Raw genomic sequence first — 26,611 nt, 5'->3', positions numbered from 1 at the left:
CAGTGCTTTTAACATCCCTCAGTGCTGTGCTGATGACAGCATTTCCACTGTTTCTTTCCCAGTCCCCTGTGCTCCACAGAATGTGAAATACACTGGTGATAGACAGTCTGCCATGCTTTCCTGGGATGCATCAGTGTTTGCCACAAGGTACACTGTCTACAGTGTGTCAGGGGAAGGCCGTGTCAGGCTTTGCAGCACCAGTGGGCTCTCCTGCCAGCAGACCAACTTCGATCCTAACACTACTGAAGTGACAGCCAGCAATGCAGAGGGAGAGAGCATCCCTACCCGAGATATTACAGGTCAGACACAGGGTGAAAATGTCTGCAGTACTATCAAGGACTCTACAAAATAATCTTTTAATAATCCCGCTCTATCTGTTGCTACAAGAGTGTATTCCACATTGTTTTTATTTTATCTAATACTTCAATGTGCAATGGTGCACGAGTGCATAGGGGTGCTTTCACACCAAAACTATTTGATTCAGTTCAAACATACTGCAGGTGCATTTTCCTGTTTGGTTCAGTTCGTCTGGGCTAGTGTGAAAGCATTTTGTCAAACTCGGGTGTAGACTAAACAACCAGGTCCATACTTTCTGAAAAGAAGGGTCTCGATCCACACAGGGGTCCACTTCATTTGACTGTCTTATAATGGATAATACATAAATATATAATACATAAATAGCCTAAGTGATGTTTACTCAAGATCATTAAGTAACCATGGTAACATAAATGCTCTTGAGTACATCAACAGTTCCTCGTTAAACATTGTTCAAAAAAATGACTGACGCAAGTGAAATATAGCAAGCACATGCTAACATTCCCCTAATAATTCTGTCGTACAAAATGGTTATTATTTTGTACAGTTTCTCTGTTCATCACTAAATATGATAATATTTATAAGGTTCAGAAACAATATCAATGACTTTTTCTTTGGGGTCTTTAGGTGACACAAGGTAAACACACAAGGTTCATTATAGTTTTGCATGACTTGCTGTCAGTCACCAGAATTTGATTCCCCCACATGGGTCCACGTAGTGCTGATGATGCAGGATAACATCCATCCCAAATTCCAAAACTGTCCAATTAATGAGTTTACTGTGAGTCAATGTACTGTAGCTTGGTTTGCTTTAAAAAGATCAGTGTGAACTTGAAAGAAATGAGAACAATCAGGAAACCACATGATAATCTTATACTGGCAATTGTTTTCTTTGCTCTGTTCCAGATAAACAAAATTACAGATGTAAGCTAGGGTATCACCATGGTGCCATGGTCCATCTTGCACTATATGAAAGTAGTTATGCACAATAGCACCTGTTGTGGAATGCAACTTAAACTGAGAAGCAAATGGAGGATGGCATAGAAATGAAATGGATCACAGAAAAGATATTTGACTTGCACTCACAGGAAACTATGCAGTGCATTCACTACTCAACAGCTATGTGACAGTATTGTTGTATTTCATTTAATCACTGTTCTGTCCATATTGCCATTTTAAAATACAGTTTCTGACATTTGGTAACAAGTATTTCTCACCTTTCCCAGGTCCAGTAGGAACTCGCAGAAGAAGAGATTTCCGGGCCACTGAAGTCCTTAGCCGTTTAGACAAAGGTAAGCGTAATGTTATTACATAACCTAGAGACAGTGTTATGAAACATTAACCTGAAATCATTATAGTGATTCAGCCTAAAACATCTTCTTTGGAGCATCCATTATGGTCAACAAAAACTCCTTGGCAAAGGGCCAACACAATCTATGACTGCTGTAGAAAAGGACTCGTACACTACAGGCACAGGGGTCAGTGGGGTGAATGTAACTTTTCCTATCTGAGGGGTGTGTGTGTGTTTAGTGAACTCACTGCCAGGTCAAAGTTCCTGCTTTCTACATCCAGTTTACTCAGACACAGCAAACTCTCTCTGGACGTAGGGAGCTGTACCATCTGTGCAGTGAGCCAGCCCGCTCTTGAATGTGCATGTTCAGTTTAAAATGGGTACATACACAGTTCATGGTGGTGTGTGATTTCTCTGTCTCTCTTTTTAGTCTCCAAAATGTCTTGCCTTTGGCATTGTCCTCGTGGTGTGTCCAAAATCGAATGCTAATGATTCACTACCCCTCCAAGTGTGTCAGTAACAGCCCTGTTTCCTTCATCCTAAACCTAAAGACATTCCCAAAAAATAAACTGCAAAAACTTTATCATAACAATAGGTCAGAGGCTTGCACTATAAAACAACAGGTAATTTCTTACCTCTCTCTCTCTTTCTCAGGTCTTGAAATCCCCCAAGTGCTCACTGTAACAGTAAGTGAATTTTCCTTGTATGTGAAGTGGAAGACAGTGAAGGATGCAACCGAGTACACACTTGTAATTGAGGAGGAACAGAGAGAGCAGCAGGCTAATCAGCTACCTAGAGTGAGGACCATGGAAGGTGATTTTTATATAGAGACTGACCTTAAGCCCAGGACCACCTACTGCATCAGGCTGGCAGCCAAAAACACCCTCAACCAAAGCAACTACTCCAAGCCTATGTGCAGGACCACTGGTGCATCCTAATGAAACACCATAGATCCACTTATGTGGACACTGGACTCAGCAGAAATATCATCAGATTGGTCATATGTTTGTCTTTATTCTGTAGCGTCCATTGCAGAATTGTTACTGGTTCAATGTCAAAGAACTTTAAGGAAAATTGTAAAAACAAAGTAATTACAACTACACAGCTATAACAAATTATTCTGTTTGGGGTACATCTTACATGTCAAATAAATTATGATCAAACCTGAGGAGAACCTTTAGATTTGAATGCTTATGAATCGTTTTTAGGAATAGCATATATACATTGTCATAACTGTGTCTGGTTTAATAGAAGCATGTGGAATTATAGCTGCCTCACAAAGTATTGCTGAAATTATATTTATCAAAAATGGTTTTATTTTTGACATAGGTTGTTAGATTCTCTGGATGATTGTTCAACTTAAAAGGTAGCGTAAACAAATAAACTGATAATTTATCAAGAAATATTTTTAAAGCCATGCAGTATGTTTTCATTATGATCTGCAATGTGACTTCTTGTTTTGTGAACGCTGAAAGATCTTTTTTAACAGTCACAGAAATGACGGAATAAAATAATCTGTGAAACATTAAAACACTCCTCTGAGTCAACAGTGTGTATGTTTGTGTGTCTGTCTAGGGTTGAAACTAATTACAATTTTCATTATAGATTGTTAGACCATTATTTGGTCTATATGACTGAAAAATGCTCCAAAATCCATAGAGAATTAATTTAATACAATTTAAGACAAAGGAAACATGGCATGGTGGGGCAGCAGGTAGTGTGCGGGCCTCACAGCAAGAAGGTCACCAGTTCAATCCCCGGACGGGGCCTTTCTGTGTGAAGTTTGCATGTTCTTCATTTTCATCAAAATGAATAAATTATAGCCAAGGGGCCCGTAACCACAGTATTTTCAGGAAACCAAGCATGGTTTGAAGTGGTAAATACCCAAAGATACGCCAAGGTACCAAGCTTTTGCATGCTAGCTAACTAATCAATTATAGCGCTCTGCTGCTAAAAGTTGAAGATTGGTTGATGAGTGGATGTCATGCTGGGGCGGACTGGGACAAGAAATCGGCCTTGGCATTTTGGACCAGACTGGCCCACCACATTTGATAACGCGCACCTTTTCGGTCTTTTGAATGTGTATACCAACTGTGCAACTCTTTAAAACCACGTACCTTAAGTCATGCAATGAGTTAACAGGAATCAGTGAGAGTGGACACATTAAATACTTCCAAAAAGTCTAATTTATTAACACTACAAAAAAAGCATACTCCAGCACTCTATCACAGTAATGGATCTTTAAGCAGAATTCATCCTATTGGGTGTACTCATGTGTTTCAGGGAGGAAGAAAAGAGAATGAGAAAGAATAGAGATGAGAAATGATGGATCAGTGTAACGGGTGTAGAGTGAACCCAATAGCAGCACAAATGAACCAGGTAGTAGTACAGTCTTTATTCAGCAGGTAAATGCAGGAACATAATTAGCCACAAAATGAATCAGAATCGAGCAGGCAGGTATGGCAGAATTCAAACCCAGGTCTCCCGTGTGGTAGGCAGGCAAGTTACCACAAGACCAATGGGGCAGGCAGGGAATGCAGAGGGGCTCGTGAACATGTAATTGTCTACAGTTCTCAAAAGGCTCAACAAGGATGTTGGAGGGAAAATAGCGCAAACTCACCGCAGTTGGAAGTTTTCCTGGAAGGCGATTCTGATGAGGGCTGGGAGTGAATCCGGACCTTGGGATGGAGTCAGCGAGGCTGACGGTACCAGAGGAGAGGAGCTGGTGAGATGAAGCTGACGCAGTGGGTCTACAGGCTGAGTACCAAACAGCCACAGGCAGACGAGGAGCAGAAAGCGGGCAGGCAATACTCGTAGTTGGGAACAGAAGGCTGGTGGATTTACCGGGGCTGAGACGTGAAGCAAAGGTCGGAGGCGAGTGGGGTCGATACCAGATAAGCAGCCCAGGAACAAGTGCTGGAGAGTCAGGCATGAGAGCGCAGACAATCTGGCAAAGAGTGAGTGCTTAAGCTGCATATAAACTGGCTTGATTGGAGATGGTGAGCAGGTGGCAGCAGCAGGTGGAAGCAGTAAAGCTGATGAGGGGTGTGGCTGAATTAGAGCTTGCAACACTTCATTATAGTTTTATTGAAAAGATAAAAAGGAGGACTGGGAGAGCTAATCCACAGTTAGTGTGAAGTGGGAGAAACGGAAAGAGTTGTTAGCCAGAGAATAGATTGGTAGGATAGTTGACGAGGCAGGCAGGAATCACAGAAGGATATGAAACAAAATAAAACAAAATAAGGCAAATGCCAGGTAGACATAAGGAAAATACCTACAGCTTGGCCATATCATTGGTACCACACTTGCAAACTGAACAATCTGGCAAAGACTGGGCCACAGAGCTGGGGTATCTATATATTGCAGGAGCTTGATGAGTGGATGGATTGCAGGTGTGGAGGTTGAGGGAGGGAAAACAAGGGAAAAACAGAAGGCAGGGGCAAACAGCAGGAACACAAGGAATGAGGATACAAGGTGACATGGTGAGATGATAACAAGAAAAAAAAACTTCCTTCCTCTTGATGGTTGGCAGACAACAGGAGGCATACAGTTTTTAAGGCGATCCTGGCTAACAGTTGTTCATCCAGTTGGTTTCTCATGGCTGATCTACAGTCTCAGTGGAAAGGTCTAACTGCTCTACCACCACAGAATCCAAAATACAGAGTTAAGGCTCAACTTGACCAAACACGATCAGGACAGTTGACACAATCCCAACAGGAGATAGAAGCTCAACTTACAAAGGTACACATGCAAGACAGACAGCAACTACAGATTGCTACAAAAGCAGCGTCCATGTAGAAGCACTTGGTGGACACAGACACGATTCCAAATGAATGTGGGTTGTTTTAGTTGCTTAAAAGAAAACTGCTTGTTAAGGACCAACACACCCAGACAGGTGTTTTCAGTTATCGTGGCTGATTAGACCTCTGTTCAGGTTGAAGTTGGGTGGAATTACGCTGTCTAATTACGCTATATACAATCACAAGACTCAGTCTTCAGTCTAATAAAATAACAAAGGTCTAATTAGTTTCACCTAAATAGGTAAGAAACGCAAGTCAATAAAAAACAGTTCATGCATGCTGCCAAAGACCTGGTATGAGCTCTAATGAGTTCCAGGTCTAAACTGGTGTCTCTACCACTTGGATGTGCCTCCAAAGGAAGACACCCTGGAGACATCCTGATCAGATGCCCAAACCACTTAAATTGGCCTGTGGAGGACACTCATTTGTGCTTGTGTCCACAGTCTCATTCTGTTGGTCCCTACCCAAAGCCTATGATCATAGGTGGGGGATGCATTACACTAAACCAATCTGCCTGTCCATCTCAAGCTGCATTTTACCTTCACTCATGAACCAGACTGAACTCTCCGGGGGGAAGCAATCCAGTGTTTCCTGGCCAATAACTGTGGCCTTAGACTTGAACATCAGCCAAATCAGTCAATGCAAATCAGGGAGTCGGGATTAAGGGATAACCCTGTCAGTGGTCAACACTCACTGAAAACACATTTGACTCATAGCAACAGCCCAGGTACCCCATAATTCTGCAGCAATCTCCACAGCCCTGCCAGGGGACACAATCATGAAACTTCTCCAAATCCATGAGACAGTGATTGCTGGTGTATTCAAAGTCATCTCAATGGGTATGACAGTGGGCATCCAATAGCAATGGAAAAGGATATGTCATTGGACATTGCCATGAGAGGACAGTGGCAATGCATCAGCTTGTCCATTGGGCAGCATTTTGGAGTTTATTATCCACCCCACCTCAGTCTATGTAGTTTTGTCTACCACTGCCAGTCTTCACCCACAATATGCCAAAAAAGGCACAGAGGCCACAAATTTGGCACAGAGTCCCCAAATTAGACATTTGTGTCCACCAAGAGCTTCATACCAGGCTACAGTGGCTATTCAGCAGTGATGGCTGTGACTTATGATCTCAATTCTTAATGAAATCCTACAGATGAACTCTCAGCTTACAAATTCGTGACAGGCATAGTCTGTAGTTTCTTTCTTTCTTTATTGCTAGGGGTCATGACAATGAAACAATGTCAAATAATGAGATATTTTGTGGCAGATTTACATGTACATTGATCAGCTTATATTGTGCTGCAGCACATACACACAAACACCATCTCTAAACTGACAATTGCCTAAGCTAATATGATCTTCCCTGCGCTGAGAAAATTGTATGTCATCATACAACAAATAATGAACAGTATTGCATGGCAGCCTGTTCCCACCTTGATAGATAATGATGTCTACAACCACAGGGGGCATGCCTCCAATCAAAGGTGTTAAGAAAACACATTTTAACATAAACACATCGTGCACATCTCCTCATTAAAAACATGTAATAATTTGGACAGAGAAAGGTTATATCCCCATAGCAGTATGGACTACTTAGTATTTTGGCCACATATTCCACAATTGGGTTACACCAGGCCATAGTGAACATGAGCCAGAAATTTAAGTTTGTACCTTACAGTACACACAATGAACGCTTGTTGACTGTTTTGGCTCACTTCGCCTTAGTATGCAAAGTGTTTTTCTGTCACGTGAAGTTAATTTTAGAACATCCAAACCTGATGTGTAATTTGAACACAAGGTACAGTATCTGCTGCAGTTTCATTTACAACAATATTGGCTAAAAGATTTTAGTGATTTAATTGACCAGTACCCAACATACAAATGTAATTTACACAAAGACATTATACAGATGTTTTCACTTACTTTGTCTGCTTGGATCTCTGTGGGGGTGAATACAGACTAAATCTGATTAACTTCTACAATGCATTATACCTGTTAAGAAGCGGTTTTCTTTTACATTTTTTTTAAATTTACTTTTTTCTCCCAAACGGTCCAACAAACATTACACATGTTAACAAACAGTGCCTTATTTGCAAATCAAGCAGACATTTAGCAACATTAGGATTAATTAGAAATCATATCTGTATGTATACTGTCACCACCTAGGTCAAAGGCAGGACAAGAAAGTGAACCAGATATGACCATTTAACTTAATATTTATTATAAGCAGCAACCAGATTATCAGTACCTTTTATGTGGTGTACAGCCAACTGGTAGGACTGCAAAAACAATGCTCTTCTCATCAACTGCTGATATAGGTTGGAAAGTGATCTCAACAATGTTAGGGGGTTGTGGTCTGTACAGACAACAAGGGGAGCACCCAACCCCACATACACATCAAAATGTTGTAAGGCCCAAACCCAAACCAGAGCCTCCTTCCCGATTACAGAGTAATTTAACTGATATAACTTAAACTTTTTGGAAAGGTAACCAACTGGTTTGACAACACCATTTGCATCAGCTTGCAACAAAACTGCACTTGCGCCAACACCACTAGCATCTATAGTTGAAACGGCTCACCCAAACAGGGAGCAGCAAGTACTGGGGCTGAGCACAGCAGACATTTGAAACTTTCAAAAGCCACCTGACATTTAAGTGGCCAGATATACTTAGAATCACATTTAAGGAAGTTTGTGAGAGGGACTACAACTGAGGAAAAATTGAGGTAAAAACTACGACAGTAACCAGCCATGGCAAGAAAACGCATGAACTTGTGGAGGGAGTTGGATATGTTTCGATGGCTGCAACTTTTGCCTCTACAGGGCACATTTCACCCCACTACTTTCCCCAGATATGTCACTGTGGCTCTTGCAAACTCAAATATGGCCAAGTTACTAAAGTCAGCTGTCAAATGAGCCCAAACAAGCTGTTCAAACAATGCCTCTATCCTGTTGAGATGTTTGTCCCAAGTGTCACTGTAGATGACTACGTCATCCAAGCACACTGCACAGCCATGCAAATCCGACATAACCTTATTCAATAGCCGCTGAAAGGTGGCAGGTGCATTATGCAACCCAAAGAGTATCACAGTATAACTATAGATGTTACAGTTAAGGCAAAGGAAATCCAGGACCCAGTTGCAGAGATGTTGAAAACCAGAGTTTATTAACAAAAGTTCAAACCAAAAACCACCTTCAGCAGGGAAAACGTACGCTAGAGAGCAGAAACGGAAAATCACCACAATGGGGAAAAATTTCCAAACAAAGAAGACTAGACAAAGTTAGTAACTGTAGGAAAGTAACAAAATAAACTCAAAATTCCACCATATACTGGGAAGGGTTGTCTACAAAAATGCTGAACAAAAGGCAACCATGAAACTCACAGTGATTCATACAACAGTTCAGGAGAACGCCAGAGGCAGGAGGAGTGAGACGAGAGATGAGAGATCACTCTGTAGCGAGCTGCATGCGACATGGAACAAGTCAAGCATGAGGTGGCTCAAGAAGCCGAGTTGATTAGCTGATAAGAGGCAGGTACGGCTCATGAAGCTCGCTCTCTGAGTAGATCAGACCTGCCTCTCTCCTGCTCCAACCTGCTGAGTGAGAGTGAGGGAGAAGACACAGTAAGAAAGGAGAAAAAACAAATACTCGAGACCACAGCCATAACAATAGAGGCCAAATGGAGTAGTGAAGGAACAAACCTCTTGTGCATGCTTAGAAAGTGGAACCTGCCAATATCCCTTAAGGAGAACAAACTTACTCTCATACTTGGCTACCCCAGCCCGATCAACACAGTCCTCCATTCTAGGTAGAGGGTAGGAGTGGTTTTGTAATGGCATTAACCTTACAAAAATCATTACATGGCCTAAAGGTTGAATGAGGTTTCCTTTGCTCTGGTTTGGAGGACTTCCATTCCTGTACTATAGCCAAAGGACCCTGCACTCTATGCCCCAAAACAGGGTTTGATTTGGTTTTCCAGCTAATTGACAGATATGACAAGTCTTAATGTAGATAGATACATCTTTTTTTTAAAATGTGGCCAGAAAAAGTGCTGAAGACTGCGATTGTAAATTTTCGCTACTCCCATATGTCCAGCTACATTGTCATAAGCTGTTTTAATGACTGACTGTCTTTACTTAACAAGCAAAACTACTTGCTCCACTGACACACTCGACATGGTCTCCCCATAAGGAACACACCTCCTCATCAATAGACCATCCCAGAGAAAATATGCCAGAGACAATCCCCCACCTGGCACAAGGAAACACCATCAAACAGTTCTTTTAAAGAGGGATCACGCTCCTGCTCTTTCCTCAGTTCTGCATGGGACACAGACAAAAGATCATCAGGCAGGGAAAACACACATTTTTCACTGCATTTTAACTCAGGCCATACGTGCTCCTGCAATGTCACTGCCTAGAATGAAATCAAGCCCCTCAACAGGCAACTCTGGGCGTACACCAAATGCCACTTATCCCTGTCCTAAGTCAGTGGACAAAAACACTTTGTGCACACGCATTCCTCTGACCAGCACACAATATCCCGGGTCTGTCTGTGGGGAAAAAGGCAAGACCAACTGTCAAACAAAAGTATTTAGGGCACTGTAATCCCTCAGTATCTATACCTTCACTTTTGTATCACTGCCCATCAGAGATGAATGAGCATAACCCACAGCAATCTAGGCTGCACACATAATTTTAGGTTGCATTTGAAAGAAGGTATTGTACTTGGTTTAGAGGCAACTGGCATAGTCAACACACTAGATTTAGGTGGCATATTCAGGTTCCTCTTTGCCTTTAAATATGGACATTCTTTTTTTCCAGTGTCCTTGAAAGTAGTTACAAACCATCATCGTTCCCATAAGTACTTCTGTTGTACTGTACTGTACTTCTGTTCTGACTCACCAGCAAACATCTGAGCTTTTCAAAAATATGGTTATGTGTTAAAACACATTTGTCCGCAAGTACAGCAGCTTCTGGGGTTTTTACTTCACGTTTATTTATATATGTGGCAATATGGCTAGGTACAGATTCTTTAAACTAATCCAAAACCGCACGATTACACAGTTTCTCAAATGAATCAACACTAAAGGCAGAACACCAGCGATTAAACTGCTTAACTAAATACCTATCAAATTTCACATGGGTTTGTTTGTCAGATTTTTTCCAATTCCTAAAGCGCTGTCTATAGGCTTCTGGCACCAATTCATAGGCCCTCAAGACTGCAGCTTTAACCTTACCATAATCTTTGCATTTCTCCAACGTTAAAGCAGCATATGCTTCCTGTGCCTTACCAGTGAAGACACACTGCAACATCAAGGTGCAGTCCTCATCTGGCCAGTTCCTGCAATCTACAAGATGCTCAAACATACAAAAGAATGCGTCTGGGTCTTTATCATTGGCCAGTAACTTTAAGTTACTAACAATGTCCACTTGAGAAACAAAATATGTGCAGCTACCCTGATGCCATTCACTTCATGGAATGGCATCTTACCTTCTTCAATTTAGTTTAAATTGCTCTAGTTTCAATCTTTCCTGCTCAGTCTTCTGTTTTACTGCCTCAATTTCTGGTTGTCTCACCTCAAATTTGCTTTAAGAATACTTTTAATAGTATCCTTCAATCTATTTGCCTCAATTACTATGTTACTGTAAAATGGTCAGCAATCCTCAATGTTCTCCTCAACTGTTTTTTGGTACCCAGTTCCAGTAGTTTTACAGAGGGTGCCTGAATGAAGGAACCCACATGTAGCAGAACAAGAGCCCTCTATCTAACCTTTCTGTCTCGCATTCCTTCAGGATAGCTGGGGGTGGAAGTACATTTCAACTACAAAGGGTTATCTATCACTTAAACTGGTTTTCATGGAGATGCTAATCTTTCTTCCTGCTCCACACCAATTCAATTCAATTCAATTCAATTCAATTCAATTCAATTCAATTCAATTCAATTCAATTCAATTCAATTCAATTCAATTCAATTCAATTTTATTTGTATAGCGCCAAATCACAACAGAAGTTGTCTCAGGACACTTTCCATATAGAGCTGGTACAGACCAAGCTCTTTTATCTACAGAAAACCAACAATTCCCCCATGAGCAAGCACTTGGCGACAGTGGCGAGGAAAAACTTCCTTTTAACAGGCAGAAACCTCGAGCAGAACCAGACTCTGGGTGGGCGGCCATCTGCCTCGACTGGTTGGGTGAGAGAGGGAGAGTGAGACAGACAGACAGACAGACAGACAGACAGACAGACAGACAGACAGACAGACAGACAGACCAGATGAAGGCATTAAAACTGTCAGGATGGACAATTAACATGCCTCCAGAGGTCTCAAGAATCAGATAGTACTGACATGTTGTAAATCAGACATTCCTGTAGCAAACTGTTTTGTGTGTCTGTGTGCTTTCTCTGCTACCACATCAGGATAATGCAAATGGTATGTTGGATTCAACTTTGGATGTTCCCACAGCACCAAACTCATAACTTGTATGGCATCAAGTGGTAACACTGTTGCCTCACAGCTAGAAGGTCCCGGTTCATATCCCGCTGTGGGAGCTGGTGGGGTGTCCTCCACCCTGCCTTCAGTGCCTGCTGCTCGAGGAAAGGGGCCTTTCCGTGTGGTGTTTGCATGTTCTCCCCGTGCTCACCCGGGGTATCCTCCATAAAATGCCCCCACTAAACACATGCAAGAAGATCACCACCACCAATGGTGACGAAAAGGAACTGGGTCCCTGGACGCTGCTGTCAGCTGTCAGCTGGCAGCCCACTGCTCCTGGTCTGCTGCGGAGGATCGACAGACCGAGGATGGGTCAAACGCGGAGAATTAATTTCACAAAACATGCCGTGTGCATGTAATGTGTGGTGCATGTATATGTGATATAATGATAATAAAAAGTATGTTCTTCTTCTTCTTCTTCTTCTTCTTCTTCAATGTTTTTCCCGTGTTTCTAGCTTGTAAAATGACAAAACTATGATCTTCACTCCCATAATCATTTTTGTCTGGGTTTCTACCACGGAACCATACTGCCAACTAGCGGTTAGGTTTTAGATACTTGACATAAGACAGTTATAATTGCCTTTCCTTGTTTGTTCTATTAGTTAGTTATGCTATTAGTTATCATATACATTCGTATTAGTATTGAAGAATGCTGTCATTAATCAACAAAATGTGTCTGATTTATGTATATCAGTGTGTTATATGTGTTGTGAACAATGTTGAAATGTGATTGAAAATTCATCATTCAGACAATGCGATTGACCATAGTGAGAAGCAGATGAGCCCATCGCACGCAATTATTAGTTAATATAATAATGTAATAATTATAATTAATAAAAATTAAATATAATAATAATAATAATATATTAATTCTCTCTATAGGATGAAATCACAGCGTTCCCCTGTAAATCAGTCTAAATGTGCGAAGGTCTGTTCGTCACAGACATGCCTTGGAGCGCCGGATGGTATACTCCCCGCAGTGTACAGCAAGCGCTCATTTCTTCTTTGACTTCTTCTTTGTTTGACTTCTTTGTTACTAAGTATTCTCAACTTTATTATTAACCAAGAAGTTTTGCCATACAGCCGACAACCTCTTTGGGCTAAAGTCCTGCAGCCAGCCTTAACCCATCTGTCTGGATCAAATATCCATTGAAAGAGCCCCTAACCCTACCGACACCAAGGCTCAGGACCTTCCTTCTGAAATCCTCCTGAGCTGAGGACGGTTGGTGCCCCTTTTTATATTAACGAGTGCAAACATTAAACCCAAAGGTTTAATGACCTGATTCCCCTACACATAATAGAAGCCATAATAATCCAGTTTTAGTTTTACCAGTCTTTACCAATGTGCTTTTTACCCACCACAGCCTGAATAAAGGCAGCTGAACACTGGAGTCTCACCACCCTAGACTAATTAGTGTACTAATCTAACAAATATATAATATATATTATAATATATAATAATATACTCAATCCTAGTCTTCTCACAGTTACAGGTGAGGAGTACCTATTCACTAGAACCCAATGAGACTGAAAACTGGACTGGCTAGACTGGCTAATTCCCACAGTTTACATAACTGAGAAGAAGCCAGAGCAGGTTGAAGTCATCCAATGAGAACCTCTTGTTTTCTTACTAGGTCCTCACAACACACACACACACACACACACACACACACACACACACACACACACACACACACACACACACACACACACACACGTACATAGACAAACAAACAAACATATATACAATCCATCCGTCATACATGCAATGTCTGTGTGTGTGTGTGAGAGAGAGAGAGAGAGAGAGAGAGAGAGAGGGAGAGAGAGTGCTTGCATGTGCACACATGCCCATGCAACACTATAGTGAGGGAGTGATTAATGTAATGGAAAAGTTGATGATTAGGATCTGGGGAAAAAACAAACTGATGGGAGGAAGCCTGTGGGAAGGATCAAGGAAGGAGAGAGAGGGAGGGCAACAGGAAATATAATAGAAATGAAGAGCACATGATAAATATCATCTGAACACATGATAAATATCATCTCAAGAATAAATGAGTGAAGGGGTCTCTGTTCAGATCCACAGTCACTATCTCTGATGATGGAGTCAGTGGAAGCAGCTGATCTCTGTATCTCTTCACTCAACACCTCCTGCAGGTCAATGTCTGTTACTCCTGAGGCCATGTTCATCAAAACACTGCTGTCCTGTATTGCTCTGCTCACGGTGACACTTAACTTGTTGGTCATCATCTCCATCTCCCACTTTAGGTTCAGACACTTTTTTTTGACATATAACAGTGGATAGTATATGTCACCATAGCATCATGATGGAAATCTACTTAATAATACCACCAAACAACAGTAGTATTTCATTCAAAAACTGTGGAGCTCAGTGATATTATAGAGCTTTATGTGGCATATAGGCTATGGAGAGTTTGTTTTTCATATTCTCTATAACAGTAACATTTCACTTTCTGTATTCTGTATGTTTTCTCACAATAATAGATGTGATCTGATACCCATTTGCACTGAATATGAGACACTAATCATAATCTCCCCCTCCAGGCAGCTCCAGACCCCCACCAATCTCATCCTCCTCTCCCTGGCTGTGTCTGACTTGCTGGTGGGCCTAACAGTCATGCCATTTGCAATCATACTGCTGCAGTCTTGTGGGTTTCAGGGTAAAATCTCTTGTGCTCTTTCATACCTGTCTGGCTTCATCCTCACCTCTGCTTCTGTTGGGAACATGGTGCTCATATCAATGGACCGCTATGTGGCTATTTGTTACCCTCTGCATTATTCTTCCATGGTAACACCAAGCAGAGTTAAAACCTGCATGTCTCTGTGTTGGATCTGTTCTGTTATCTACAGTGTTATAATACTGAAAGATAACTTGTCACAAATAGATTTGTCTAATTCCTGCTACCATGAATGTACAATTGTCATAAACTACATTTCAGGGGCAGTAGACTTGCTTCTCACCTTTTTCGGCCCTGTTACTGTGATCATAGTTCTCTATGTGAGAGTGTTTATGGTGGCTGTGTCACAGGCACGTGTCATGAGGTCTCAAATTTCAGCTGTTGAAACAAATATTGTGACTGTTAAGAAATCAGAGATGAGAGCTGCTAGAACTCTTGGTATTGTCCTTCTTGTGTTTATACTTTGTCTGTGTCCATACTACATCCCTTCTATAGCAGGACAGGACACCACAGCTGGTCTCGAGTCATCAGTTCAACTTTGGCTGTTCTATTGTAACTCCAGTTTTAATCCTCTGATCTATGCCTTTTTCTACCCCTGGTTTAGAAAAGCAGTTAAAGTCATTGTCAGTCTTCAGATACTTCATCCAGGTTCCCATGTGGCCAAGATGATGCTGTGATAAGCAATATACCGTGGATAAACTAAAACAACACAAGACAGAAAAAAGAGAAATATTCTGGATGTAAACCACTATACTTTGAAATATCCTTTGTGCGAGAAATCGAGTTAGAACACCCTTGGTTATTATAAGTTATTAATTATTCAGTTTCCTATAGTGTACTTCAAAGCTGAACAGTCTTCCACAATGAATGAGATGCTGAAGTAGTCTTCATATTGGATCGATGGAAAAAAACATTATTTGGCATAAATTGATTGATTAGCCATTTAAAGTGAATGCAAGAGCTCAATTATTTGAAGTCAATGTTAACAGTATCAGTTACTGATATGTTCTTTGGTATTGTACACAAAAAGTCCTTATAAACCACGACACAGTACTGTTTCAGGATATGATTAAAGGACTTTTCCAGACAGTTTTTGAACTGTGATGCTGTGTTATGTCCAGAGTGCACAAAAACCAGAGAAGGCATGATTTGTAACAGAGTAGTACAATAGTAGCCCACAAGTTTGTTGTCAGAACAAACAAAATTTTAAAATTTCTATTCTATTTAGAATCAATGTGATGCTGAAGAACACTGCTGTGAAATTGTTGTAACGTGAAAGGCCATGTGACTATAGGGTGACAGTGCAGCACAGGCACAATGCAGAACAAAGGGTGAATAATTTGTGCTTTGTTTTTTTCTTCCCTGACACCTCCAGTGCTCTATATCAAAGTGACTGATAAAACAATGCACTTTCTCAACTCCAAGCACAAATACATCCAGATACCTGATGAGATTGCTACAGAACAAAACAGATGAATATAGTGTACTTTTGTTCATAGTGTTTCCTTATTTCAGATGTACTGAATTTAATGAGCTTGGGTATAGTACAACCTCAGCTAGTAAAGGTAAATGTGTCTGTACTGCACAGAAAACCTTTCAGTGATGGCTTTCTGTCTATAAATGGCACTGAGCCTTTTCTGTGTTTATTTTACTATTTTTTATGCATGTATTACCCCTCCTGTGGTGTTCATATTTTTGTTCCCCAGTTAGTCTGTATTTACTTTATCCCAATTATAAGAATAATAGAATCGAATAAGAATAGACAGCATATATGGCTAATATTTGCCATTTAGCTGTGTTAGATCACACTGAAAAATAAGTGCTATTAGATTTTTGGTATAAAATCTACTTAAAAAGAAAATTCAGTATAATCAAGATATGGGTGTAACAAAAAATATGTTTCTTGAACAAATACAAATGAATGAAACTACTGATGTTTATTACTTTGAACTGAAATTGAACACACTGATGTCATTCTACACAACATATGCCCCACTGAACACAGTATTCTTGTCAGTCTACACCAGTGTTTCCCAACCACTGTCCTGCGGCCAATAAGTGTGCTGTGAGAAATCAGGTGTGCCATGGAAGATTATCGAATTTCACCTGATTGGTGCTCTAAGGCAGTGGTTCCCAACCTTTGTTTCCTTAAAGCCCCCCTTGCCTGTGTCCAAGACAAGCCAGGCCCCCCAAGCCCCAACTCATACCTGTATACACGCACTAAAAGAATAAAGTGATTAATTACAAACTTTTATTTGCAAAAATAATAGGTCAGAGGTAATAAATAGCTTAATGAATTTTAATGTGGACCAAAAATATGTTTTAATTTGGATTATACAGAGTTTTGATTATCCAATTAGGTGTGTTATTGGGATTTTCTAAATTTAATGTGCAAATTTAATAAATTTAATTGTGTGGGAATATCAGGAGCAGAAAGGCAAAACTCATCAATAACATTTTTTGGTAGACTTTTGCCTTTCAGTACCTCAGTCAATACTGATAAAAATTCTGTTCAAGCAAAATTTAAAAGTTGAAAAGTTTACCCATGATGGTTCCTTTTTACTTGCAATAGACTGCAATAGAATGTTGAGCTGCAGTAATTAATTGATTGTCAAAAGACAGAAAAATAGGCCACGATTTTGATATAATTAATTATTTGCTTAATTAATTTTCAAGGAAAACTGTTGAAAACTTGATACTTTCAGTTTCATGCATGTAAAGTTTTGCTTTATTTTAAAGAAGAAGAAGAATTGGAGGGACAATCCCCTTTATTTGTCATACAAATACATACATGCAACACACACCATGCAATTTGGTAAAACTTTTCCTCTGCCTTTAACCCATCCTGGTCGCCTTCTTCCGTGGCAGACCAGGAGCGGTGAGCTGCCATCTGACCAGCGCCCGGGGACCCAATCTCTTTTGTCAACCATTGGTCAGGTAGTGATCTTCTTGCATGTGTTTAGTGGGGGTATTTTTATGGAGGATACCCCAGGTGAGCACAGGGAGAACATACAAACTCGACACAGAAAGGCCCTTTTTTCTTCAAGCGGCAGGCACTGAAGGCATGGTGGAGGACACGTCACCAGCTCCCACAGCGGGATTCGAACTGGGACCTTCTAGCTGTGAGGTGACAGTGTTACCACTTGCTCCACCGTACCACCAGAACTAGTGTTTATGATTTAGGGGAAACTATTGGCAGAGTACAGCAGAAATGGATTATAAAATTCAAAAGTATGTTTTCCTTAGTGCAGGCATGTCCAAACTATTCCACAAAAGGCCGTGTGGCTGCAGGTTTTTCCTCCAATCAATCAAGAGGATGCAGTCTGACCAATCAGCTGTCTGAAGACTGAGATCAGCTGATGAAATGAATCAAATCTGGTGTGCTGCTGCTTGGTTGGAAAGAAAACCTTCAGCCACTCGGCCCTTTGTGGAATAGTTTGGACATGCCTGATTTAATGTATAATCACCAGAGAAATAGAATTGTTAGATGTGGACCATGCAACGCTCAGATTAACATCACTCAAACAAATTGTTTAGTTCTTGGGCTGTGGCTAGCATCCCACTCTTCAGACCAAAGGAGAGAATGCTGGGACTTCACCACATGGATGAGCAAAGGCCTTCATGTAAATCCAGAAGCCTGAATAAAGGCCTACATGCACCAAAGCCTGATAACAACGTCAGAACAAAGGAAAACTGCCAAATCCCATCATGCCTTGCAAGTCATACCTAAGTGCCAGATTTGGTTTGTATTCAAATCCTGTCTTCCCACTGATTTAACCACCAAGACTAAAGGGAATTCACATGATGTTATCAAGGATATAATAATTGGTGCTCCTGGCAGGAGGAAGACACGGATTAACCATTTTCCTCAAGAAAGAGAAGGATAACTTCTAAGCCCTGCACTATTTCAACAATGTCAACTTTCAGCTGTTTTCCTCTGCTGCCTATGAGGACCAACCTGCTGTTTAACCTTCTTAAATCTTGCCTTCATCAGTTAAAAGAGCGGAACCACAGCTGGTGGACTCTAAGCTGAGTTTGCATGCCAGGTCTATGTGTGATGCAACATGCTTGCTTGCTGCCTTTATGCTCATTAGGGTAGTAACTTGTATATATAGCTTTTGTGTTGTTGTAGTTGGGCAATTGATGTTTATTGTTTGATGGATTATTGATTGTTGATCAGTATTGCTGAAGAATAATAAATGTTATTGTACATTTAAAGAGCAGCTGCAAGAAAGAGCAGAGCAGCAGCTGTGCATGTGTTGTCGTAACAGCTGGTTGCAGGAGGTCAGTGTAGCTGGGATTCATGAAGATGAATAAAGGTTAGTTGTCCAAGCACACCTGAGATGGTGCAGTGTGGCTTCCCAGTTGGATCGTTGGTATATTCTACCAGCTCTTTCAATTTATCATTACAGGTGCTAATCGTATGGCTCTGATTACTTGTGGTGATAAGAGGGGCTGCTATGATGATGATGATGATACAAAAGTGCAGATGAGAGGCTTTGACCTGGCTTACAAGCTAAAGGATTCATGCCATTCATTTTATCTATCACCCGATTAGAATGTTAGTGAGGGGACTTCAGCACCTCTGATGAGTAATAGCTATAGTTAGGTTAGGTTAGGAAGGTTGGGTTAGGAATAAAAAAAAACAAAAAAAAAACTGTGTGAATTTACCCCCCCAAAATGCAGTTCAGTTTAACTTCATATAGTTATTAGAATGTGTTGGGAATGTTACATTGACGAAAAACATTTGCACTAGAGTCTTAGAACATTGTGGGAGGGTTACAAAAAAGGCTACCAGCAGGGAACCTCAGGGGAACGTTGTCAAAATTATCTCTAAAAAAATGCCACCTCGTTTAGTTATTAGGATGTTTTCAGAATCAGAATCAGAATCAGAAAAAGCTTTATTGCCAAGTACGATTTTACACATACGAGGAATTTGCTTTTGTGAGGTTGGTTTGGGAATGTTACATTGACCATAAACATTTGAACATGATTCTAAGAATGTCCTGGGAAACTTACCAAATATAAACAACTGAACTCCCCCGAAACAAGGGTTTTTGCTTTGGTGACCACTGAAGCCCTAGCCTAGCATCCTGGTACTTGTCAGCTGCTTCAGCAACCTCTAGGAAAACCAAGCCCAAAAGGCTCCCTTCTTCAGCCTGACAGCCTCTTTCATCATCTGTGTCCACCAGCAGGTTCTTAGATTGACGGGCACCAACGACCCTCTGACCACAACTCCCAGTAGCCTCAACAATAAAGAATCTGAAAATGGCTTACTTGAATTCCACTTCCTCAAGCTCCCTTCAGATGCATGAGAAGTTCTTCTGGGGGTTGGAGTCAAAGACCACATGGACAACACAGTGGCAGTCAGCCAAGACCTACCTGACACCTTTCACCCTGGGGAACTCTGGAAACCGAGAGTGCAGCCCCTCACGTTGTTTCCTGACCCAGTGCCATGTGTAGAGGTGAGCCCAGCTGTAACTAATTGGTACTGCTCCACCTCTCACACTGGCTTTGGTTCCCTCCCTGCTGTATAGGTGACATTCCATATCCCCAGATCCAGTCTGTGATGTTGGGTCTAGGTCACTGAAACATTAAATCACCTCTCTATGTTATGTGACATGTGTACTTGCATCTATCTAGGGCAGCAACTAATGATCCTTTTCATCATAAATTAATCAGACAATTATTTTCAACAATTAATTATTTTTGTCCATAAAATATGCATATGAAATTGACTAAAATAAAATAATAAATAAGGACTGTTATCTTACTATACTTTAAAGGACTAGCGTGTAGGATATAGTGGCATCTAGCTGTGAGGTTGCAGATTGCAACCAATGGAATGCCCTTCACTTAAGCTTTCCTTTTCCAAGTGTGTAGGAGAAGCTATGGTGGACATATAACTCCTGCTACTGAAGAAACATGCAAACATGTTTCACAACAAAGATCCCTGTAAATGTTAAACACTGGTCCATTTGAATAAAATCAGCAAAGATTTACATTTATTAACCTGAAACAATCAAATATTCAACAGTTTCTCTGGAAAAATCTATTAAGTAAATGATTTATTATAAAATGGTTGCCTGTTTTTCTGTCCTTTGACAATTAATTGATTGCAACTCAACATCTGTCGACTGCAAGCAAAAAAAAATTATCATGGATAAATTGTCCAACTTTATTAATTTTATACATATAGAATCTTTATTGCTACTGACTGAGGTTGAAAAGGTCAGCGTCTACCAACAAGTATCCAAAAATATATTTCAAGCATCGTTTAATACCATGCGCAAAAGGAAAAATATTCTTGTATATACAAAAAAGGCCCAGTGCCATTTATTAGACAGAAAGCTATCAATGAAATGTTTCAGTTTTTATGCAGTGCAGACAAATTCAACTCCAAGAATTAAGGCTGTACTATACCACACTATGAACACATCTCAAAAGTACATTATATTCTTCTGTTTTATTTTGAAATGAGCTCTTCAGGTACTGGTATGCTCTCGCTTGGAGTTAATAAAGTGCATTCTTTTATGTATTTAATGTATCTATTTAATAATGTAGTATATGAAGGCACTTTGATATCAAGCCTTGTGAGTGTCAAAAAGGAGACAAAAAGCAAAGCACAAATTATTACATCGAGACTTTTTTTTTTTCAGCTTTGTAATTAGGGCCACAAGGCGAAATAGCTGTAGGCAATACAGGCATGATTTTTTCCACATTTGTTGACAAATTTGTTCTGTCTCTCACAATGTGCTCAAAAAATCAGAGAGACTTACAGAATTTGAATTAGCAGCCTCTAAGTGCGGTCACGTCTGTCTCTGCTCCTCATTGACTCCAATACAAAGATTTTCTGAGAGAAGCAGAACGGACCCCTGTGACCCCGCAAGTGTCTGCAAAATATTGACTGTAGAAACAACGAAATCACACTGAATCGTTCAGGAAGTCCTGACAGCGATGACGGTCTGTGTTTTTTTCTGATAGGAGCTACAGTTTTGTCAGCATAAGCCCAAATGTGAGAGCACTGCAGAGGCAGAAAATGCCTCTTTTTCTCCACATTTCTGTCTGCCTCTGTCTGCCTCAGCCTGGGTGGGGCCCCTATCGTCAATGGCAACCACCTCAAGTTGCCGTGGCAAACTCTCCAACACACCTGATTCAAATGATCAGCTCATCATCAAGCTCTGCAATTTTGTTTCAAAGAATCAAAGTCCACAGATAGTTTCCTAAATCGTTTTTATTGCAAGAAATATTATCCACCATTCACTCTGATCATTAAATGTGTATCAGGCAAGTAAGTCTATCCTAAATCGTTTTTATAAATATTATCCAACATTCACTCTGTATCAAGTAAGTTGTTCTGAGTTTCTGTTGCCACGGTTACCAACTAGCATTTGAGCCGGCGCAATAATTTAGAACAATCAGGCTATTTGACCCGAACTCTTTTATAGGTTTCCACAACACTTTTTAACGGACACCCTGCAGCCAATCAGAATCGAGTATTCACCCAGACCATGGAATAAAATCATAATATATTAGTATTAATAATACAGTATTAACAATACAAACGTTTACTATAATATTATTACTTATATCTATCATTTTTATTGCCTTGAAGGCAACTTTATTTTATGTTTAATTTTATGTTTAATTTGAGTTAAATGAAGATAAAGAAGATAATGAATATTAATTGTTCAATTTAAGAAGATTCAAGAAGAAAAAAAAAATTAAGAAGATGAAATAAAGATGAAGATTAACACATGCACACATCCTGGTCCGTCGTTCCTCTGTGTCAGACCGGGAGTGGTGGGTTGCCAGCTGCCGGCCTATGCCGGTGCCCACATCTTGCATGTTTTTAGTGGGGGTTATTTTAAGGAGGAAACCCCGGGTGAACATGCAAACTCCACACAGAAAGGCCCCTGAAGACATGGTGGGGGACACGCCACCAGCGTGAACCGGAGACCTTCTAGCTGTGAGGAGACAGTGTTACCACTGCCACCGTACTACCCCAAAATAAAATGACTTGCATTGAATATTCAGTTGTGTTATGTTCTACTTTTGGAGAATCATGAACACGTATGAGTGAGGGGGTACTCATGGGCTGTGTCCCAATTCAGGGGCTGCATCCTTCGCAGGACCCAGCCTCTCACTGGTCTCTCACTGTTGTTTCGGCCTATGGGCCGAACAGCAGTGCAGAGTACCCGGCCTTCTTAGAGTCCCTGGAAGGGGTACTGGAAAGTGCTCCAACCGGGGACTCCATTGTTCTGCTGGGGGACTTCAATGCTCACGTGGGTAGCGACAGTGACACCTGGAGGGGTGTGATTGGGAGGAACGGCCTCCCCGATCTGAACCCGAGTGGTGTTCTGTTATTGGATTTCTGTGCTAGTCACAGTTTGTCCATAACGAACACCATGTTCAAGCATAAGGGTGTCCATCAGTGCACGTGGCACCAGGACACCCTAGGCCGGAGGTCAATGATCGACTTTGTAGTCGTATCATCTGACCTTCGGCGGTATGTCTTGGACACTCGGGTAAAGAGAGGGGCTGAGCTGTCAACTGATCACCACCTGGTGGTGAGTTGGATTCGCTGGCAGGGGAGGAAGCGGGACAGACTTGGCAGACCCAAACGTACCGTGAGGGTCTGTTGGGAATGTCTGGCGGAACCCGCTGTCAGGAACCCGTCCCTAGGGAGGTGTTCCAGGCATGTCCCACCGGGAGGAGAACCCGGGGAAGACCCAGGACATGCTGGGGTGACTATGTCACTCGGCTGGCCTGGGAACGCCTCGGGATCCCCCCGGAAGAGCTGGGGGAAGTGTCAAGGGAGAGGGAAGTCTGGGCGTCCCTGCTCAGACTGTTCCCCCCGCGACCCGGCCCCGGATAAGCGGAAGAAAATGGATGGATGGATGGATGGATGGATGGATGGATGGATGGATGGATGGATGGATTAATGTTCATACATAGCTACCATAGTTCATGGTAATTAATATACCCGTGAATAAATGATACCGTTTAGTGACAAACCCTTGCCATATAAACTATGGACTGACATATATGTCATTTAACCATGAGTCTTGATACAGGGTTCTGTATGCTGTAATTTTAATGCTATGTTTTCAAGATCTGAAAAGTGCTTGAATTGAATAGTTAAATTTGTACAAACCCTGTAAATAACCCTGACTTAATTCAATAGCCTATTAAAATGTTGTGTTATTAAACATCAGAACCATATTGAGAAGCCAAGGTGTAATAGATGGAGAAATGAAGCATTATTGGTCTAAGCTTTAACATTCAATAGAGTTTTCGTATCAACTAAAATTCAGTTGCTCTTGTTTAATCCTCCTGTTCTTACCCTCCTTTCTCCATCCAGGCAAGGCCGATGTACTGCTGCATAAACATCAGTGTTCCTGTTCTGCAATTATTTTTCAATGATCATGACACCAGACAAGATTTTAGGCTGAACAGAGAGTCCCTGGCAGTGCTGCTGGAGCTTCTCCACCAGGAAAGGCGACATGGATGGGGTGCCACGATAGAGACCTTGGTCTGTCTCTTCTGGCTGGCGAGTGGGACATCCTCCAGTTATGGTGGCAAGGGTGTTTGGGATGCCTCGCTCCACTGTTCACCGCATCGTCCATCGAGTCACTGAGGAGGTGGTGGCCATTCGCCACAACGGTCATCTACCTCCCTAAGACCACAGAAGACCTGGCGGCAGTAACTCAGAGGTTTGCAGGGCTGGCAAGACACAGAGCTTTTCAAAAAACTGCTGGAGCAATCGAAGGCTGCCATGTGAGGATCAAGCCTCCAAGCAGCCCTGATGGTCACTGGTATCGGAATAGGAAAATGTATGCTTCAACAATCTTGCAGCACCACCAGGGACCCAGCCTCATATGTTCTCTGTAAATCTGCAAATCTCTGTAAATAGTCATTTCTTCTGATCTTTTGTAAATAGTTGTACACTTTAAGAATGCCCACTTGTAAATAGAAATATATTGTATCTTTGTAAATATCTGTAAATATCACAGAAAAAATAAAATAATTGTGTTGTCACTGAAGAGTAGTTCAAAAGTCTACTTATATTGTAAAAGAAATGGAATAGATAATGTAACGAGGTTATACGATTTTAATTTAGAACACTATTTTTAAGTAACAATTTAAATCTAACAACACTGAACGTAATCAAACAGAAAAAAAAACAAAAAAACAAAAACATCAGCACCTGTCAATCATTTTTTGTCAATCCCATTTTCTGCAGGATTGTTCTAAACATGAGTGAAGCATGACAAAAGGTAAACACACAAGATCACATTATCACAGATATGTACACATTCACAAAAAGTGAGGGGCCCGTTGCACAAAACTAGGATAAGGGATTAAGCCGGGATATGTTGGTTATCCTGGCTCAATTTATCCACAAAAGCAGGATAGCGGAAAGTGGGATATGTTATGGGATAAATTACCATGGAGATTTATTCTGCGGAGCTAGCCTGCTCCAAACCAGGCTAAATTCCAGGATCTATTTAATCTCATCCCTTATCTCAGTCAGCAGTCATCACAAATGGAAACCAATAGTTATTCCACTGTCCACTACACATTGTTATCACATTCAACTAGATCCACGGTCATTATTTAAACATTAACACAAAACATAAGCATCATTAATTTCTCCATCCATCCATTTTCTTCCGCTTATCCGGGGCCGGGTTGCGGGGGGAGCAGTCTGAGCAGGGACGCCCAGACTTCCCTCTCCCCAGACACTTCCTCCAACTCTTCCGGGGGGATCCCGAGGCGTTCCCAGGCCAGCCGAGTGACGTAGTCACCCCAGCGTGTCCTGGGTCTTCCCCGGGGCCTCCTCCCGGTGGGACATGCCTGGAACACCTCCCTAGGGAGGCGTCCAGGGGGCATCCGATAGAGATGCCCGAGCCACCTCAGCTGACTCCTCTCGATGCGGAGGAGCAGCGACTCTACTCTGAGCTCCTCCCGGGTGACAGAGCTCCTCACCCTATCTCTAAGGGAGCGCCCCGCCACTCTGCGGAGGAAACTCATTTCAGCCGCTTGTATCCGGGACCTCGTTCTTTCGGTCATGACCCAAAGTTCATGACCATAGGTGGGGGTAGGAACATAGATTGACCGGTAAATCTTTACCACGACAGACCGATACAGCGACCGCATTACTGCAGCCGCTGCACCGATCCGCCTGTCGATCTCACGTTCCATCCTTCCCTCACTCGTGAACAGGATCCCAAGATACTTAAACTCCTCCACTTGAGGCAGGAACTCTCCCCCAACCTGAAGGGAGCAAGCCACCTTTTTCCGGTCGAGAACCATGGCCTCGGACTTGGAGGTGCTAACTCTCATCCCAGCTGCTTCACACTCGAACCGCCCCAGCGCATGCTGAAGGTCCTGGCTCGAGGTAGCCAACAAGACAACATCATCCGCGAAAAGCAGAGACGAAATCTGCCGGCCCCCGAACTGAACCCCCTCCGGCCCCTGGCTGCGCCTAGAAATCCTGTCCATAAAAATGATGAACAGAACCGGTGACAAAGGGCAGCCCTGCCGGAGTCCAACATGCACCGGGAACAGGTCCGACTTACTGCCGGCAATGCGGACCAAGCTCCTGCTCCGGTTGTACAGGGACTGTAGAGCCCTCAACAGAGGGCCTCCAACCCCATACTCCTGGAGCACCTCCCACAGAATGACGCGAGGGACACGGTCGAATGCCTTCTCCAAGTCCACGAAGCACATGTGGACTGGTTGGGCAAACTCCCATGAACCCTCAAGCACCCTGTGGAGGGTATAGAGCTGGTCCAGTGTTCCACGGCCAGGACGAAAACCGCATTGTTCCTCTTGAATCCGGGGTTCGACTATCGGCCGGATTCTCCTCTCCAGTACCCTGGAATAGACTTTACCAGGGAGGCTGAGGAGTGTGATAGTTGGAACACACCCTCCGGTCCCCCTTTTTAAAAAGAGGGACCACCACCCCAGTCTGCCAGTCCAGAGGCACTGTCCCCGTCTGCCACG

The 26,611-nt window shown here is 42.0% G+C and overlaps 3 protein-coding genes across 3 annotated transcripts in view; 2 read left to right on the top strand and 1 right to left on the bottom strand.

Annotated features, from left to right (window-relative positions):
• The window catches only part of LOC139329877 (mitochondrial adenyl nucleotide antiporter SLC25A24-like), a 378,717-nt gene that overhangs the window by 96,141 nt on the left and 255,965 nt on the right, over positions 1 to 26,611 (top strand). The window lies entirely within an intron of this gene.
• LOC139329891 (EEIG family member 2-like) overlaps positions 1 to 26,611 on the bottom strand; it is a 354,478-nt gene that overhangs the window by 84,049 nt on the left and 243,818 nt on the right. The gene's annotated exons all lie outside the window — the stretch shown is intronic.
• Positions 14,002 to 15,276, top strand: LOC139330133 (trace amine-associated receptor 13c-like). Its single transcript, XM_070960869.1, has 2 exons — positions 14,002 to 14,168; positions 14,466 to 15,276. The coding sequence occupies exons 1-2, from the start codon at positions 14,002 to 14,004 to the stop codon at positions 15,274 to 15,276; spliced, it is 978 nt and encodes a 325-aa protein (XP_070816970.1).

The sequence above is a fragment of the Chaetodon trifascialis genome, chromosome 4 (genome assembly GCF_039877785.1).
Source record: "Chaetodon trifascialis isolate fChaTrf1 chromosome 4, fChaTrf1.hap1, whole genome shotgun sequence".
NCBI lineage: Eukaryota > Metazoa > Chordata > Actinopteri > Chaetodontiformes > Chaetodontidae > Chaetodon > Chaetodon trifascialis.
This window is presented reverse-complemented; position numbering and strand designations above follow the sequence as displayed.

What these genes read in the sequence shown, in the direction of transcription:
- LOC139330133 (XM_070960869.1), top strand. Translation starts at nt 14,002, where the DNA reads ATGGAGTCAGTGGAAGCAGCTGATCTCTGTATCTCTTCACTCAACACC. An exon ending in ATCTCCATCTCCCACTTTAG is followed by an intron (nt 14,169 to 14,465) that starts GTTCAGACACTT and finishes CTCCCCCTCCAG; the next exon opens with GCAGCTCCAGACCCCCACCA.